At 35.9% G+C, this 15,273-nt stretch overlaps 1 protein-coding gene across 1 annotated transcript in view; it reads left to right on the top strand.

Moving 5' to 3' along the window:
* The window catches only part of LAMA1 (laminin subunit alpha 1), a 79,606-nt gene that overhangs the window by 2,876 nt on the left and 61,457 nt on the right, over nt 1-15,273 (top strand). Inside the window, exons 4-10 of the mRNA XM_042839107.1 lie at nt 5,197-5,439; nt 7,915-8,094; nt 11,015-11,104; nt 11,525-11,642; nt 12,469-12,647; nt 14,122-14,227; nt 14,698-14,858. Coding sequence (XP_042695041.1) covers nt 5,197-5,439; nt 7,915-8,094; nt 11,015-11,104; nt 11,525-11,642; nt 12,469-12,647; nt 14,122-14,227; nt 14,698-14,858 — 1,077 coding nt within the window. The remainder of the gene's footprint in view (nt 1-5,196; nt 5,440-7,914; nt 8,095-11,014; nt 11,105-11,524; nt 11,643-12,468; nt 12,648-14,121; nt 14,228-14,697; nt 14,859-15,273) is intronic.

Below are 15,273 nucleotides of genomic sequence, written 5' to 3'. Positions count from 1 at the left end.
GTCGGGCCCCTATTCCGACCCAGTCGGGCCCCTATTCCGACCCAGTCGGGCCCCTATTCCGACCCAGTCGGGCCCCTATTCCCCTTTTTTTTCCACTTGATTGTGAAGGGAGATTGAATATTCCTTTGTCTTATGTTTTGTCTTGTATTTGTATGAAAGCATCTGGTCTGAAGAGTGGCCTGTTGGAATGTCATTAATGAAAATGGCTGGCTAAGAATATCAAAATGATGGAGCAAGGTTAAAAAAAAAAACTCGTTTTGATCCTTCTGCATCGGTTTTTCTGTGTTATTATAACTACTAAGCTTTTTGTAATGCTGGCAGTGGCTGTGTCACAGTTTTGTAGCTCTCGTGGGTCATAAAATCTAAGCATGCCTTTCGCTTTTTCTGGAACCTGATGTATGGTAGTTTTTCCTACTTTTTTTTTTTTTTTTCTTTAGATGTATGGCAAAAATCCAGAGCGAGGGAAAGATTAGTTTAGCAATGAGGCGTAGTATTGATGTACAAGATACTGAGATTTGATTTATGATCTCATGCTTTTTATGCTGGCAATTCTAGAGTATCAAAATCCACAGCAGTAAGACAGAAACAGTGTTTTTTGCCTGACTTTTCCTGTGGGCAGCTTCTTTGCGATATGGTGATGAACTAATTATACAGCTGACTATTATAAATGTCAGTAGTGTCCCTGTGCCAGCTCTAAAATATTTGTCCATCACAGCATTAAGAATATTTTCTTTACTTTTATTCTGTATCAGACTTTGAAAGGTTTTTAAGAGTGCTTATTGCTAGACATATCAGGAAGACAAAAGTGTATACTAAGTTCTTAAATTGTGGAGCAAGACCCCAAGTATCAAGCTGTGAAGACATCTCCACTCCTTGAGTAAGTTGTAGCTCATGAATATTTCATGAATACATGATTACCACTCAGACTGATATAAGAACAATTTGCAGTTTCTGATACTAAAAAAGTATAAGTAAATAATATTATAGTGTGATTCCTACAGAGCTTTGATCTTGAAATCTCTTGGCACTTAGTATAAGGACAAATCATTTACTGATGTAAAAAGACACATATAGTTCTCTTGACTTCAGTAGACCCAATACTAATTTGTTTTATGGAGCAAGTTTCTTTAAAGCACTTTTGTTGCTGTAAAACTAATGTAGCAATATTCAGTGTACTCATCTGTACTTTCTTACAATACAATTCTTGATTAAAATTATCCTTTATTGAAAAACAATGGTTGCACATAATAGTTCAAAACCGAACAGAAAAGATTTAGTCTATACTTTTAGCGTTACAAACCTTTCAGAGCAAAATGCAGCAGACAATTGATAGGCCCCAGAATTTATTATTGTGGGCCTTTTTAGGGGATCTTAATCCCAGGCTGATACTCAGTATTCCTGCATGTAGTCTTATAGGCTTTTGAGGATTGGCACAGATGCATTTCAGATGTTTTTGATTCAGAAAGTAAAATAAAATCAGAGAAGATGAAGTTTCTCTTCTAACAAGTTTTGTATGCAGAAAGGATTTTGTAATTAAAGTGCAGAGTATTATTAGGCGTAATAAGCATTTTCACGACAGTGCTTGTCATGACTTTATGGAAAACACATTTGGTTGTTTTTAAGATTTCCTTGCCAAGCTCATCCTGAAGAGAAATTTAGCTGAATTTATAAGGTTAGGAAGAATCATTCTGCCAAAATCGTTGCATTACTTCAGGCTTGTTTATTTGAAGTCTGTTGTATTAAATGGTTTACATTACACCAACATGATTTTAGTAAGGTATACAATAGCTGACTGAAAATGATCCTGGAATTTTAAAATTATAAATTTCAGATATATTTTCAGATATATTTCATATTTTTTTTCAGGATCTGGTAGAGTTTGGGTTTGAATTGGGATGTAGATTTGAACTAATTGGTTTGTTACTAGTAGGTACCCCTGTTCTTAACAGGTTTAAAAAAAAAAAAAAATCTAGCAGGACTCATCTTTTAACTTTTCACTTTTGGAAATTGGGCCTCAAATACTTACAGTTATGAAAAGATAACATCTTCCCTTACTGTTCTTTCCACTAATGTAAATTGGAAAATATAACTGGGAGTCTTAATCTAAAAAGATTAATGGGAAAATTGTGCTTATCAGAACCTATGTATGTTTTAGAGTACTGAACATGCACTTGGAAAAAGGAACATTTGGCTACCATCTGCTGTGTGGCCACTGCTGGCAGAGTGTTTAGAGAAAGAGAATGTAAAATGGCTTGATGAATGGAGGAAGGGTTCATTTCCGAATCTGTTTCAAGAACCAAGTTCTTGATATTGCAGGATTTGACTTAAAGGAAACAAGGTCATTAGGAAGGCTAAGTAAAGCAGAAGTGGTGTGTTAAGTTGGTATTGCTGCTATGAGGAAAGGGCTCTTCAAATATAAGTTTATTTGGCTAATCTTTTCAGTCAGGATTGAAATGCCTGCAAAATGATTCTTCTAATCTGTGGCAACTTGGTATCTGCTACCTTGCTTTGGCTTGCCCTTTTTACCCTTGTGGCTCAATAAGAAAATAATGAGTTCTGGGAAAGCTATACAGTTAGATTAATTCATGGAAATCATCAGCTCTTGCCATGTGGCTTCAAGTTTATCATGTGGCCAGTTGAGGGGCAGTGAATGAATGGACTGAGTGGCAGAAAACTGCCTTTGATGATGTTCAGATATGGAGAAGTCATAAAAGTAAAAATCTTTTAGGAAGTGCACTAAGAACATTGGAAAGTCGTCTTTACGTGGAGTTCCTAGTTCAGATCTGTTTGCAGAAGCTATGGTATATGAGGTCTCTCAAGACCTAGCTGATATTTGTTAAAACATATTAATATGCAAACACTGGAGATACCTGAATCCCTTCTTCCAGCTTCAATCCACTGTTTGGAAACATAATCTGTAAGAATATAACACCTACTGAGAGGTTGCATTCTGACTTATTGACTACATTATCCTTTCATTTATATATGCAGTATCCATTCATCTATGTAATTTCAGAGGGTGACAAATCATTCTGATGCTGTTGATATTCAGTGTCCTGTGAACTTACTTAGGAAGTACTTTTAGATATTTGTGGTCTGTGTGTGGAAGAAACCTGAGAAAATCTGGGGGGAAAACAAGACAGTGTTGTGTTTTCTTTTTTTTTTTTTTTTTTTTTTTTTTACACAGGCTGACTACACATACCTCATTGTCTGCAGAATAATTTCTTGTTTTATGAATGCCTTTTTTTGGTTCTTGTTTCAAATATCTTCATTTCAGCTCTTGGTGAACTGTAGACATGCAAGAGAAATCAATCTGTGGAAGTCTTGAGCATCAAACATGGCTGCTGGTTTTCTGAAAAACAAAACAAAAACCACCAAACCATTGACTTTAAATGATGCAACAATAAAATGAATTGCCCAAGGAGTTACTCAAAAACACTTTTATATTTAACCGTGTGTTTCTCTTACCCTCCCTCACCAAGAAATTCAATATTTAAAACAAATGCAACTTACATACTCTTGTGTGAAAGTATTTCTGCAGCAGTGCCTGCGGTTAGTTTGTGGCGAAAGATAATTCATTATTACTGGTTGAAACTGGATTTAAAACTAGCTACATCAGCTGTAGAATATAATGGGTCTCGAAAAAATCTCCATGTAATCAGAAGTAGAGCATTTGTTGTTCAGCCAACTGTGTAATAAGTAGGGGAGTAGTTTAGTTTATGATAGCAAGTAGAGAGGAAAAATAAATAAATAAAAGGAAAACCAGACCAGCTGAACATAACATTTAAAGTTATGTCTGATTTTAATCAAATCTGAATTCGATTTAAAAAAAAAAAAAAATAAAATTAAACCTAATTAGTCAAAATTTGAAGACATGTATCAACGTTTCTTTTCCTTCTCAAGTCTGCAACTCTCTTAAGCAAAGCTTTGGTCATCTAAAGAATGTTTTGTTTCAGAAGTAGTCTCATGAATTGCACATACAATGTAATTATTACTTTTCACTGTGTGTTTATTTCCCTATTTGACAAAATCAAAACCTAATCAAACAAATTCCTATATTTAAAAATGTCTGAAATGAATGGTTGTGGCCAAAGCAGAACTCAGCATGGTATTCACACTGCACAAACAGATGGGTATTGTTATATCAGCCAACTTGGCAATTTACTCCAGTAACACTACAGACCCCTGAGATAGTTAAGCAACACAGTATTTTTCTTCTTTCTGAATGTGGTTTGATAACACACTCATGAAACATTAATTTCTAATGAGAAGTCTTATCAATCTGTAACAAAGGCCTTTTGTGAGGTAACTTAGCAGTCATTAGTTACCAGGGAGAAAGATGGTAGTTTTGGAGTGTGCCCTTCAGTCTTAGTGGCTCATGCTAGTCAAGGGCCTGTGCAGGTTATTTAGCTGCCATGAGAAGATCACTCAAAAATTACTAAAAAAAATAAGAAAAGCTATCAGTTACACATTACACATATAGCTGAGAGATGCCATACTTAAAAGCTACTTAAATAGCATTATCAGCCTTATATTCATCGCATTTACCTGATTTGTCTGCGTCCTTTTTCAGCAGTGTTAGTAAATAACAAGTGTTATTAAATAGCTTCAACACAGAATGGAAATGGAATGCACAGATTTTTACTAGAGGATGTAAAAAGCTTATCAGAAATGCTCTTACTGAGAGGATTAAACTCCCAGCTAAAATGTGAAACAAAGAGTTATTTGGTCTACAGCTGTTTAAATGTTTAAAAAAATAAAAGAACCCACTTTGAAGTCTTCAGTAGTTCAGAAAAGCTAAATAGAAGGAATGTTATTTCCAAGTAATCCTGAAATAAATGGTGTATGTATGTGTGTATATATGTAAATATATATCAGCTTGCATGTTAACACAGTACAAACTGAACACACTTGGTATTTTTTTTGTCACACAAATAAATGTTTTGTTGTAATGTTGAAAGTTTTGATACATATTTCCATTAGTAAATAGATACATTTTCCATTCATAAAATATTAATCTAGCATTTGATAAAATAATTGTGCAAAAGTTTTTATCTAGAGCCACTCTAGCAATTTCTACCTTTTTTCCTGGCAAATTATATACTGCATTTAAAATTTTAGTTGAGTACCAAATTGGTCTATTGGTCTTTTGGAGATGAATGAAGTGTTAAAATTTTTCTCTTGCATTTTTTTAAGGTCTTTCAAGTTGCATATGTCATCATCAAATCTGCTAATGCTCCACGACCTGGAAACTGGATTTTGGAACGCTCCATGGATGGCACAGAGTTCAAACCATGGCAGTACTATGCAATTAGCGACACAGAGTGTTTAACTCGTTATAATATTACACCAAGAGTTGGGCCGCCAACTTACAAGAGAGATGATGAAGTGATCTGCACCTCTTACTATTCCAGACTAGTTCCTCTGGAACATGGAGAGGTATATTTGTTTTTGCACCAGTGGTTTTTGAGTATGAACTCAGACTTGAAAACATTTGCATCCCAGTTAGAGTTCAACTCCCTCAGCACTACCAGATGATCTGTTATTCTTTAATTTTACTATCTTTACATCATATACCAGTATAGCAAGCTTCTAAAAGTTAGGGTAACTTGTCATTCACTCCACGTATTCCTATTATTCAATCCTTTATTCTCTCCCTCCCTATAAACTGTGTAGCAGTAGTTCCTTTATTCTAGAGACAACTACAACAGAAATTCTATGTTCTGCTAGGTTTTTCATTTAATAACAAAAATTCCTCTTAGGAACACCTGGTTGTGAGATAAGGCTGTAAGAACTGTTGAAGTGCTAGGCACAGCTGGAGCTCCTAAACTGGCCTTGGCATTGTTTCAGGGACCTTGTATAATTAGAAGAATTATGAGTTGTGCAGCCTCACTGTCGATTGTTCTTTCTTTTAGCAAACTCTGTTAACTGTACTTGTGTCATTTATTTCATAGAGGCAGCCACATGAAGAAATGATCCATTGAAATCAGAGATGTACAAAGAATTGGGTGGCACACATACAATCAACAGCACTATGTGGAACATTTCTAAATGTGATAACATAAAAGCATAACAGAAGCATTAAAAAAGAAAGTCCGAATTGAATTGCTGTCACAAAGAACTGACTGCTCCTTTGTAGCTGAAACTGCAGGCAGACACGAGTATTCCTTGCACAGAGAATCTCAAAACCTGTATTAGGCACACCTATATTCCTGGCACTCTTTTAAGAATATGTATTATTAGTGCTTTACAATTGGTTCTGGTCAGAATAATAACCATAAATATGGGGCTCTCAAGAGTTCTGCAAATCAGCTGATCTCTACAAACATCCGCCTTTTTTTTAGCACTTGTTAGCAAGCTGCTGTTCTATGCTTTGCTTGTAATGCTAGTCTGAAAGAACAAATAAGGTAAAAGGACCACATGTCTAAATGTGTATGTAACCAAACGACATTTTAGCTAACTCAGACATTTTGCCAGATTTAAAGAGGTATAACAGCACTGTTGTATATTCTATCAACCTGAACCATACTGCTTGAAAATCAGCTTCCAGTAATTTATGTTATGAAGTCAGAGTTTGTGTTAAATTCCAAGGCTAAAACTGCAATTGCTGGGAAATGGTCTTCAATTAAGGACCATAAATAATGCAAACATGTATAAACCAAATATATTGGTATACTTATTATACCAATAATAATCATGTGTAAGCAGTATATTAGCCAAATATAGCAGTGAACACGGAGAATTATTCTTTTTCTTTGTTAACACATTAGTATCTACTCCTACTGTTTCTTACTTTTCCTGGTAGGAAAGATTCCTGTATAAATTACAGTGCATTTTTACAAAATTTCTACTGCTCTACCCAATGGGTAGGTTTAGAATTGAGATGTGTATAAAATTTCACTTTTCATCACTTGAAAGCACTATTCATGAACAGAGAGAATGCATATTCCCAGAGAATTGGAGCTAGAGGAAGGAGAAACTAAAATGAAATGCCAGGTATTGTGGGAAATATTTGACAGTAGTGGACAAAATTGAAACTGTAAATTCTAGAGTAATATGTGAGACAAAATTGCTCTGCATAAGTAATATGCTTTGCAGTTTAAAGCGTAGCAGATGAATTTAGAGCATGACTCTTGTGATGGATGATAGATGTATTCTTTGACATCTGTTTGTGGCATGTTGGTCTCATTTTGTACTTTCTTCCTCAAGAAGAAATGTAGCACAAACTGTGTGGTCCTGAGTTGCTTTGGAGAGGAGCAGGGAGCTGTTGCTAAAATAAATTGCACATCTTGAGACCAAAAGCCATCTTACTGGAGCCAGCATGGGATTGTGTAGACAGAGAGATGGAGACCAGATGAGTGGTTTTGCGGTGGCAGCCTTCAGCTTTCAGTTGTCATCCAACTTGTGGCTTCCCACTGTACTCTCTTATCACTGAGAGTTCCTTGCTGACTAGGCAGCTCTATCCCAATAGGATATAGGATTAATGTCTCCATACTGAGCATGTGCTCAGTTATAGTTTGCAATATTTACAAATTGTGCAGGAAAGATCTGTAATGGCAAAATTTCGCTTATGGCTGGAGTTACATGTTCCATGTCAGTAAGGGAGATGAAGAAAAACAGATGAAGTAATGATTAGCCTGTGGTATGATTCTTCTCCTTATGCTATTTCCACAAAAGTCCAGGAACATGAGACTTTACAATGAGACAAGAGTGGTGGTTTCAGAACCTTGTAAATCGGGAAGCAAGAATTCTACCTGCCGGTTGAGAGTGGGGAATATAATTTTAATTAATTTAACATCTCACTATCCTGAGTTTCTGAAAAACAAACTGAAGTGTTACATGTTTATTTCTCACACTGAGATGTTGTAAATGGATCGCAGTTACATTTATGATTAATTCAGAGCCTCTTCCTAGATTCACACATCTCTGATCAACGGCAGGCCTAGTGCTGATGATCCTTCACAAAAGCTTTTGGAATTTACTTCTGCGCGATACATTCGCCTACGACTGCAGCGTATTAGAACCCTTAATGCTGACCTCATGACTCTCAGCCATCACGATCCAAAAGAACTCGATCCCATTGTTACCAGAAGGGTAAGCTGATTGTTCAGAAACACTGCTCAGTATGACAGGGTGGGACAGCCTTTTCTGGTCTCTGAGAAACTACTTCAACTTTGCCATCCACTGAATTGTTCTGAAAGGTTGTTAACAGATTTTTCCTTTCCTTCCGATGTTATTAACATGACATTTTGCCAGAGACAACTCTATCTGTTTTTAAAAGATTTTTAATTTTGTTTACTTTTTGATTTATTTGCTCAAATGATTTAATCTCTAATACCCTAGGAGGAAAGAACAAAGTGTAGTTTGACCGATGCAAGTGTCATTTGAGGTTGCTCTTTATGCAACTGCAGTATGATTTCTAGTGTATTAAGGATTTCAGTGGTCTGATTCATAAAGAGAATTGTTTGAAAATCTTGCCATGATGAATTTTCTTCACTTTTTTTTTTTTTTTTTTTTTTAAGGCATTTTAATCAATTGTTTTTAAGGCCAGAAATAATAATAATTTACACAAATACACATTTGATTTTGAAAGTGGGGAAGCTGAGACAGCAAAACACTTTGACTGCCTCAGCATCTTACAGAAACATGATTTTGGAGCTCCTAGTAACAGTGCTTGCCATAATTAAATTTTCTGCAATATTTCTGCTTTATATTTAAGTGTTTTGACATCTTCTTAATTTACCTAAAATTGGTGAGCTAAGTGGTCAGTGGCTTCAAGTTCTTCTATGAAGTTAGAATTTCTGAGACAGAAAAATACAAGAAATGTTCATTTCTCCACTCTTTTTTGAGTATTTCTTTAAGAACATCCACAAGCAGCTAAGCTAGAGTAGAATCTAGAGTCCTCCCCACTTTCACTGCAACCTACCTCTTGCATTTGTGGCTTCTCTGATCCAGGCAATCCTTGTGCAGAGATGCTGCTTCTTGCCGAACTATTATACATACAGCAGTGTGACTGTGTGTTGAGGAGGAAACTAGGAGTGTATGGTGCTATGAATCTGGTTGAGTAGCTGGGTATGGAAGGTAGAAAGGAACCTGTCTCTTAGCAGACTTTGGTAGGTACTTTTAGTAGGCAGCCCTGCTCTCATCTTGAGCAGAGGTGCCTGTTCAGTTGTAGCACTTCTGAAGCAAAAAAAATCTGTATGTTCTGCTCATTCCATCTGCCTCATGTGGGAGCTGCTAGCATGAGGACTGCATGCATAGAGGACTGAACAGCTGTTCCTGCTGTGCTTTACTGGACACAAGAAAACAGTTAACACAACGGCTAAACTGATGAGATGTTCCCATGGAGCAGCCTGGTAGATATTTGGATACATTGATAGTATTGTAATATCAAGAAATACACCCCAAAAAGGGATTTTTGACACAAAATCATACAAACATGCAGTTTACACGGAGAACAAGGGTTCTGAGAATAAATATTTCCATTGCTTTCATACTGTACATTGTTGTGTAATCCAAGGCTTAGTACTAGCCTAGCCAGCATAATTTAGTGCATTTTGCATGAAAAGCTACACACCTTCATCTCCGTAAGTTGCGAGATTTATTGGGTCAGGGTTCCCAAGTCCTGATATCTCACTCAGTGTCCCTACACTGTGCAGTCAATGACAAAAAGGTAATCGCTTCCACATTTCTGCATTCCGTTTCTGTTCTTTTTGAAGGCATAACATCTGGTTGTTGATACCCATTTTATCAGTGATCTCATATATAATCAAAACTGCTGAAGCAGAACTTTTCTAAGAGTTCAACAGCAGTTTTGTTTCTGTATTTAATTTCTTTATTTATTTCTCTCTGTAGCATTTGGTTAGCATTGGTCTCTTGTTCAACTTCAAGCTGTGCACAGCTGCTGTGAGACATATACAGTATGAGTTTTAAGAAAACAAGATAAAAGGGAAGAAATGGCAATGGAGTGAGCTACTTGGTCCTCCAACTTCTCCCAGTCCGGATCTCCTTTTTTGTACATAAGGACTTAATGCTCATTAAATTATTTATATATTGTAATCCAACACCACAACAATTAAAAAAAAAGACTAAAATGCTAAACATCATAAAAATTTTAAAGTCATTAAAAATTCAGTGTTCAATCAAAGAGGCTAGTTTGCTCCAACTCCAAGATCCTTAAAAAAACCCAAAACAACAGTCCATGAAGTCACCAGGTCTGACCACCCAGGACCAACTCTTCATCCTGAAGCAGATGACTGTAGGGTTGTTAGGTCTGACAGTCTTGAACTTTTTGCTTAGAAGTGTAGTCAAAAAAGTATTTCTTTTCATTCCTCTGTAGTACATACTTCCCCGGATACCAACAGGCCAACCATGTTGATACTCCAGCTGTAACTGAACCCAGATGGTCTTTCCTGCCTTTTCTTTGCCTTGCAAGTTAAATCCTTTCCTTACACATGCTGCTTTTGCTCACCACATGGCAATATAAATAGATACTATTCCTCTGTATCACTGAATCTCAAGCTAAAAATTTGGATAGCATAGAACAGTGTCTCACACTAGTAGGAAGGAGTTTGTCTGGAATAAAGTGCACAAAGAGATTTTAAAGGAAGGCAGAGTTCTCATTTTAGAAAGCATACTCAGACTTCACAAACTTGAATTCAAAAATAGCAGTAGTTCTTCTTCATTGCTTTTATAAGGTGAAAAAAGGCTCTTATAAAAGCAAATTTTGGCTTAAGTCACATTCAGTGATATTTCTTGAAGCTTAGGAATTGTGTGTACTTCTTTATACTTAAGAGTTAATCACTGCTTTGAACCACTGAGGGAAAACATAGGAAAAATATAAAAATTCGCTAAATGAAAGGCTTCTCCAGGTAAGAGAAATTCAAAGTCTCTTGTACTTTGCAAGCATTTTTCAAGTAAAAAAATAGAGATGTGCTGTCATTTTATTATGTAGGAGGGAAGACAGAAATAGGTATAAATCTATTCACCTTTTTTCTATCTTTGATTTTTGTAGTACTACTATTCAATAAAGGACATCTCTGTTGGTGGCATGTGTATTTGCTATGGACACGCTCGAAGCTGCCCCCTGGATGAAGTCACAAAGGTATTCTTTAATCTCACTGATCTATTTTCACAATATAACTAGTCCAATTTGCCTAAGGTGAATGGAAAATAGAGTCTAAAAGAGATCTTATTACATGATGCATACAAATGATTTGCTATAATTTTTTTCCTTTGCTTTGTAAGCATATCTGGGTCTCTGGTAATTCAACTTTTTTTGAAATGAACTCTTTCTCTTTGATGTTGAAATTAAATGGTTTGAGGATCTCCAGATATTGCCTGTTTTGCTACACAGGAGAGTTGCCCTTCCTTTTGTAGAAAGACTATTTTTCAGTAGTTAACGTAGCATGGTTGTGGAGCATATATCATTGCCTTATTTTGGGAGTAAAGCTGATATTAGACAGATTTTTGGGAACATTGAGAAATTATTCTTTTAAAATTATTTAAAGATTTTTTTTCTTAGAAATTGCAGTGCCAGTGTGAGCATAACACATGTGGTGAGAGCTGTAACAGATGCTGTCCGGGTTACCATCAAAAACCGTGGAGACCAGGAACCATTTCTGCTGGGAACAAATGTGAGAGTAAGTTTGCACAAACATTTAGATAAATTCATTAAGAATTATATTCTTTCTGGAAGTTGCTTTTCATAGAAATTTACACTAATTCTCCAAAGCATCCAAAAATGACCTACCTTAGTCATAGCTGTTCAGATCTTTTTAAGTATTCTACCCAACACAACTGTTAGGCTCATAGACATGTCGTGCAATAAAACTTTCAAAGAGGATCAGACAAAAGAGTCTTGGAGATTTATTATACTCGTGTAAAAACTAGCAGCTTCTCATCAATCATTTTGTTAGCTAATTGAAATGCAGATTTCTTACTTGATCATAAATTTCAACAGATTAAAAAAAAACCTTTGTTCTGATAACAAATGTTTTGAAATAAATTGCCCCACTGCTTTCCATATTATTTGAGGGATTGAATTAAGCTGTGCCAATGAGTGTCTCAGGGGCCAGATAGTGCATTTTTCCTCTGCATCACTAATGCCTGACACTAGCTGCAGACAGTTAAGAACCAAAGGACAGAATATTTAAGAGCAGTTAATAGTGATAGCGCACATCAGTATTGGCATCACTCCTCACAGGAGTATGATTTACGGAATACTGCCAAAAGGAATCCTATTGAAGCAGTGACAGTATTTTTGAAATGTGCTTACTTGCTAAGAAACAGAATGTATTTGAGACTGCTGAAGCATACAGCGTGGTTAATGGGAAGAAAATCACACTTCTGAAATGAATTTATATGCTCTCCTTCTTGCATTTCCACTTCGGAAAGCATCAGTGTTGTAGGAACTGTTACACAACATAAATAATAAAAAAAATGTATTTCTTTTCTGTTCCTTCTTAGAGTGCAACTGTCATAACAAAGCTGAGGATTGTTATTACAATCAGAGTATTGCAGATCAAAAAAGGAGCATGAATATTCATGGCCAGTACACAGGAGGTGGTGTCTGTTTAAACTGTTCTCAACATACTACTGGGATCAACTGTGAAATGTGTGCTGATGGATATTTTAGACCACAGAAAGTAAGATTTGGAAAATAACATCCTAGTGTTTTGGTTAATGATAGTGTGATATGATATATGTTTCAACTCATTGTTCATTCAAACATATGTTCATTGCAGAATAACTAAAAACTGTACGTAATTTTTTTTTTTTATAGATTACATACCACCAAAACTTCCAGAGAAAAGCATAAAATGCTTGTGAGGAAGTGCAGGCCTTATTGCTTTAAAAGAAGCTGTTGTAGAAGAAAAGAATAAATAGATATGTTTTCCTAGAATGGAAATGTAATTGTGATAGGAAACCTTTTTCTCATTTGGATAAACCTCTAAAAAGTGCTAACATTAAAGATTCAGTGTCTTCATAAGTGCCAAAATTGTGTCCTGTACTATAACAGCCCATTTCAACCAATGTTATAAAGGGTCCTTTCATGGTTCTAAGGCTGAACTCTGCTTCATGAAATATGATGTCAAAAATTCTTCATCTTGATGTGTTTATTGTAGAATATGTGGTCTCTAAGCCTACTTTCCTGTTTATTGACAAGTGTGATTCTTTGGAAAAATGACCTAAGTTCCACAAAAGACATTCATTATTGTATGTCTAATGAGTAAATGTGAAGTTCCTGCAGCGTTAGAAGTCCCCACGAGAAAGAGAAACTGAATTTCTTTCCCACAAGGTCTTACTACAGAAAATTTTCACACATAAACGAAAGCCCGTGCTTTAGAAATCCAACATAAATAGATGCAGAGAGGAAGGGTGAGTCAGTGTGAATTTGATTAGACAGCACCTACAGCCAATACAAAGAAGAATTAAACCTAAGTCTAAGATTGGCTAATTCGCTTGTTATAAGAAGCATTGAAGAAAAGTATTCAATTCCTACCTAACAAATACATGTCCATGAGTCATTATATATTTGCTTTACATTTCAAGTACCTCAAAGGAAAATTTCAGCTTTCCCTTAAAAAAAAAAAAAAGGAAATCCTTGCCATAAAATTGCATTGTCTTGTAGTTCAAAGCTGTATAGATTTTGAAGTTGGTACAAATCTTCATGAGTAGATAATCTGTCTTCCCTACTGAACACAGAGCCAAGGATTTCTTTTCATTTCCTTCCTCTTTGAACTGGAGTGTCTTTGCTACAAGTGCCCATTCTTGTATCAAACATTTTCACTATCTTTGGCAAGCCATCACAGTGATTAATTGCTGTCATACTAAAAAATATTTAGACTATATGTGTCAGGCAACAACTTCCAAACATTAGTTACTCTACCTTTGACTGTGCTGTTGAAGACCAAATTATGTTCCTATAACTAAGTTTTTTTCTTGATTGCAATCCCCTAATCTTCTGTTTGCTAAAATTACATCGAGTCCCTTGATCTGTTGCTGCATAGCAGCATTTCTGGTTTTCATTCATATTAGTTTCACAGACAAGAAACAGATGTAGCATTATTTTTCCCAGTTAATAACTTGGGAATTTGACAGAGAATATTTGTTTTGTAGGTTTCTCCCTATGACGATCATCCATGCTATCCTTGTGGCTGCGATCCATTTGGGTCTCTGAGTTCTGTCTGTGTTAAAGATGAGCACCAGTCTGATTCGCAGCATGGTAAGGGAGCAGAAAATGTTATTTTCTCTAAACTTCAAATCTTGCTAACGTTTCTGGGCAGTGAAGGTATGAGGGAACAGTACCTTCTTGTCAGTGGCTGCCAGTTAGGTAGCACTTGAGAACAATGGTAAATATTTAGAAAGGAGAGGTGAAGGAAATGTCAGGTTCCTGAATATGGTCTTGTGTGGGAGATGACAAGCTCTGAGTATGTGAAACAATGAGAAGGATTGAAATCTGACGCTGTTGCTTATGAATGCTATTGTAACTGTCACAAAATGAAATAGGCTGCAGTTTCTGCGCATCTGGTACTCTAAGAACAAACAATAGATGGTGAAGCTGACATCATGCCAAGTACCTAGGTGGAATGTACAGAGTGTAATAAAAAAGGAATGCTGAGTTACTCATATGTTCTGAGACATCTTAAATCCAGCGTGCTGCCTTCTCTTACCTTTCTGTTTTTGCTCTTCCAGGGACTTGGCCAGGGCAGTGTCAATGCAGAGATGGTTACACAGGAGAAAAATGTGACCGTTGTGCATTTGGGTATCGGGGTTATCCAAACTGCTTGCGTTGCAACTGCAGCCTAATTGGTAGCATTAATGAAGATCCATGCACAGAACCTTGTCTTTGCAAAGTGAGTATTAAACTCTCATTTTTGTTTAAAAGGCAACTGTGGAATGAGTTTGTAAATTCTTTTTTTTCTTTTTTAGTAAGAAAAACTTCTTCATTAACTAGAGACCTCACTTCTTTTATATCAAATAACTTGGTGTGACTGTACACACAACAAACTAAAACTTAAAATTACTAACTATTCTCTGTACTTAATATATATGGTGTCATATGTTGAATAGTTTGTTACGTTTTTTGAATATTCTGTATGTTTTTTTCTATAAAAATGGGCCTGACTGACATTAAAACTGAATAATAACTGCAGTTATGAGTGTAAGAAAGAATCTTAGAGGGAATGACAGTGTACCTAGCTGGGTTTGTTTTTAGCAATGAGCTAATGTTTCTCTTAAAAGCCACTAACCACATGTAAAGAATGGGTG

This window comes from Centrocercus urophasianus, unplaced genomic scaffold (assembly GCF_019232065.1).
Source record: "Centrocercus urophasianus isolate 14NV4802_14NV808 unplaced genomic scaffold, USGS_Curo_1.0 seq_11, whole genome shotgun sequence".
Classification (NCBI taxonomy): Eukaryota; Metazoa; Chordata; class Aves; order Galliformes; family Phasianidae; genus Centrocercus; species Centrocercus urophasianus.
This window is presented reverse-complemented; position numbering and strand designations above follow the sequence as displayed.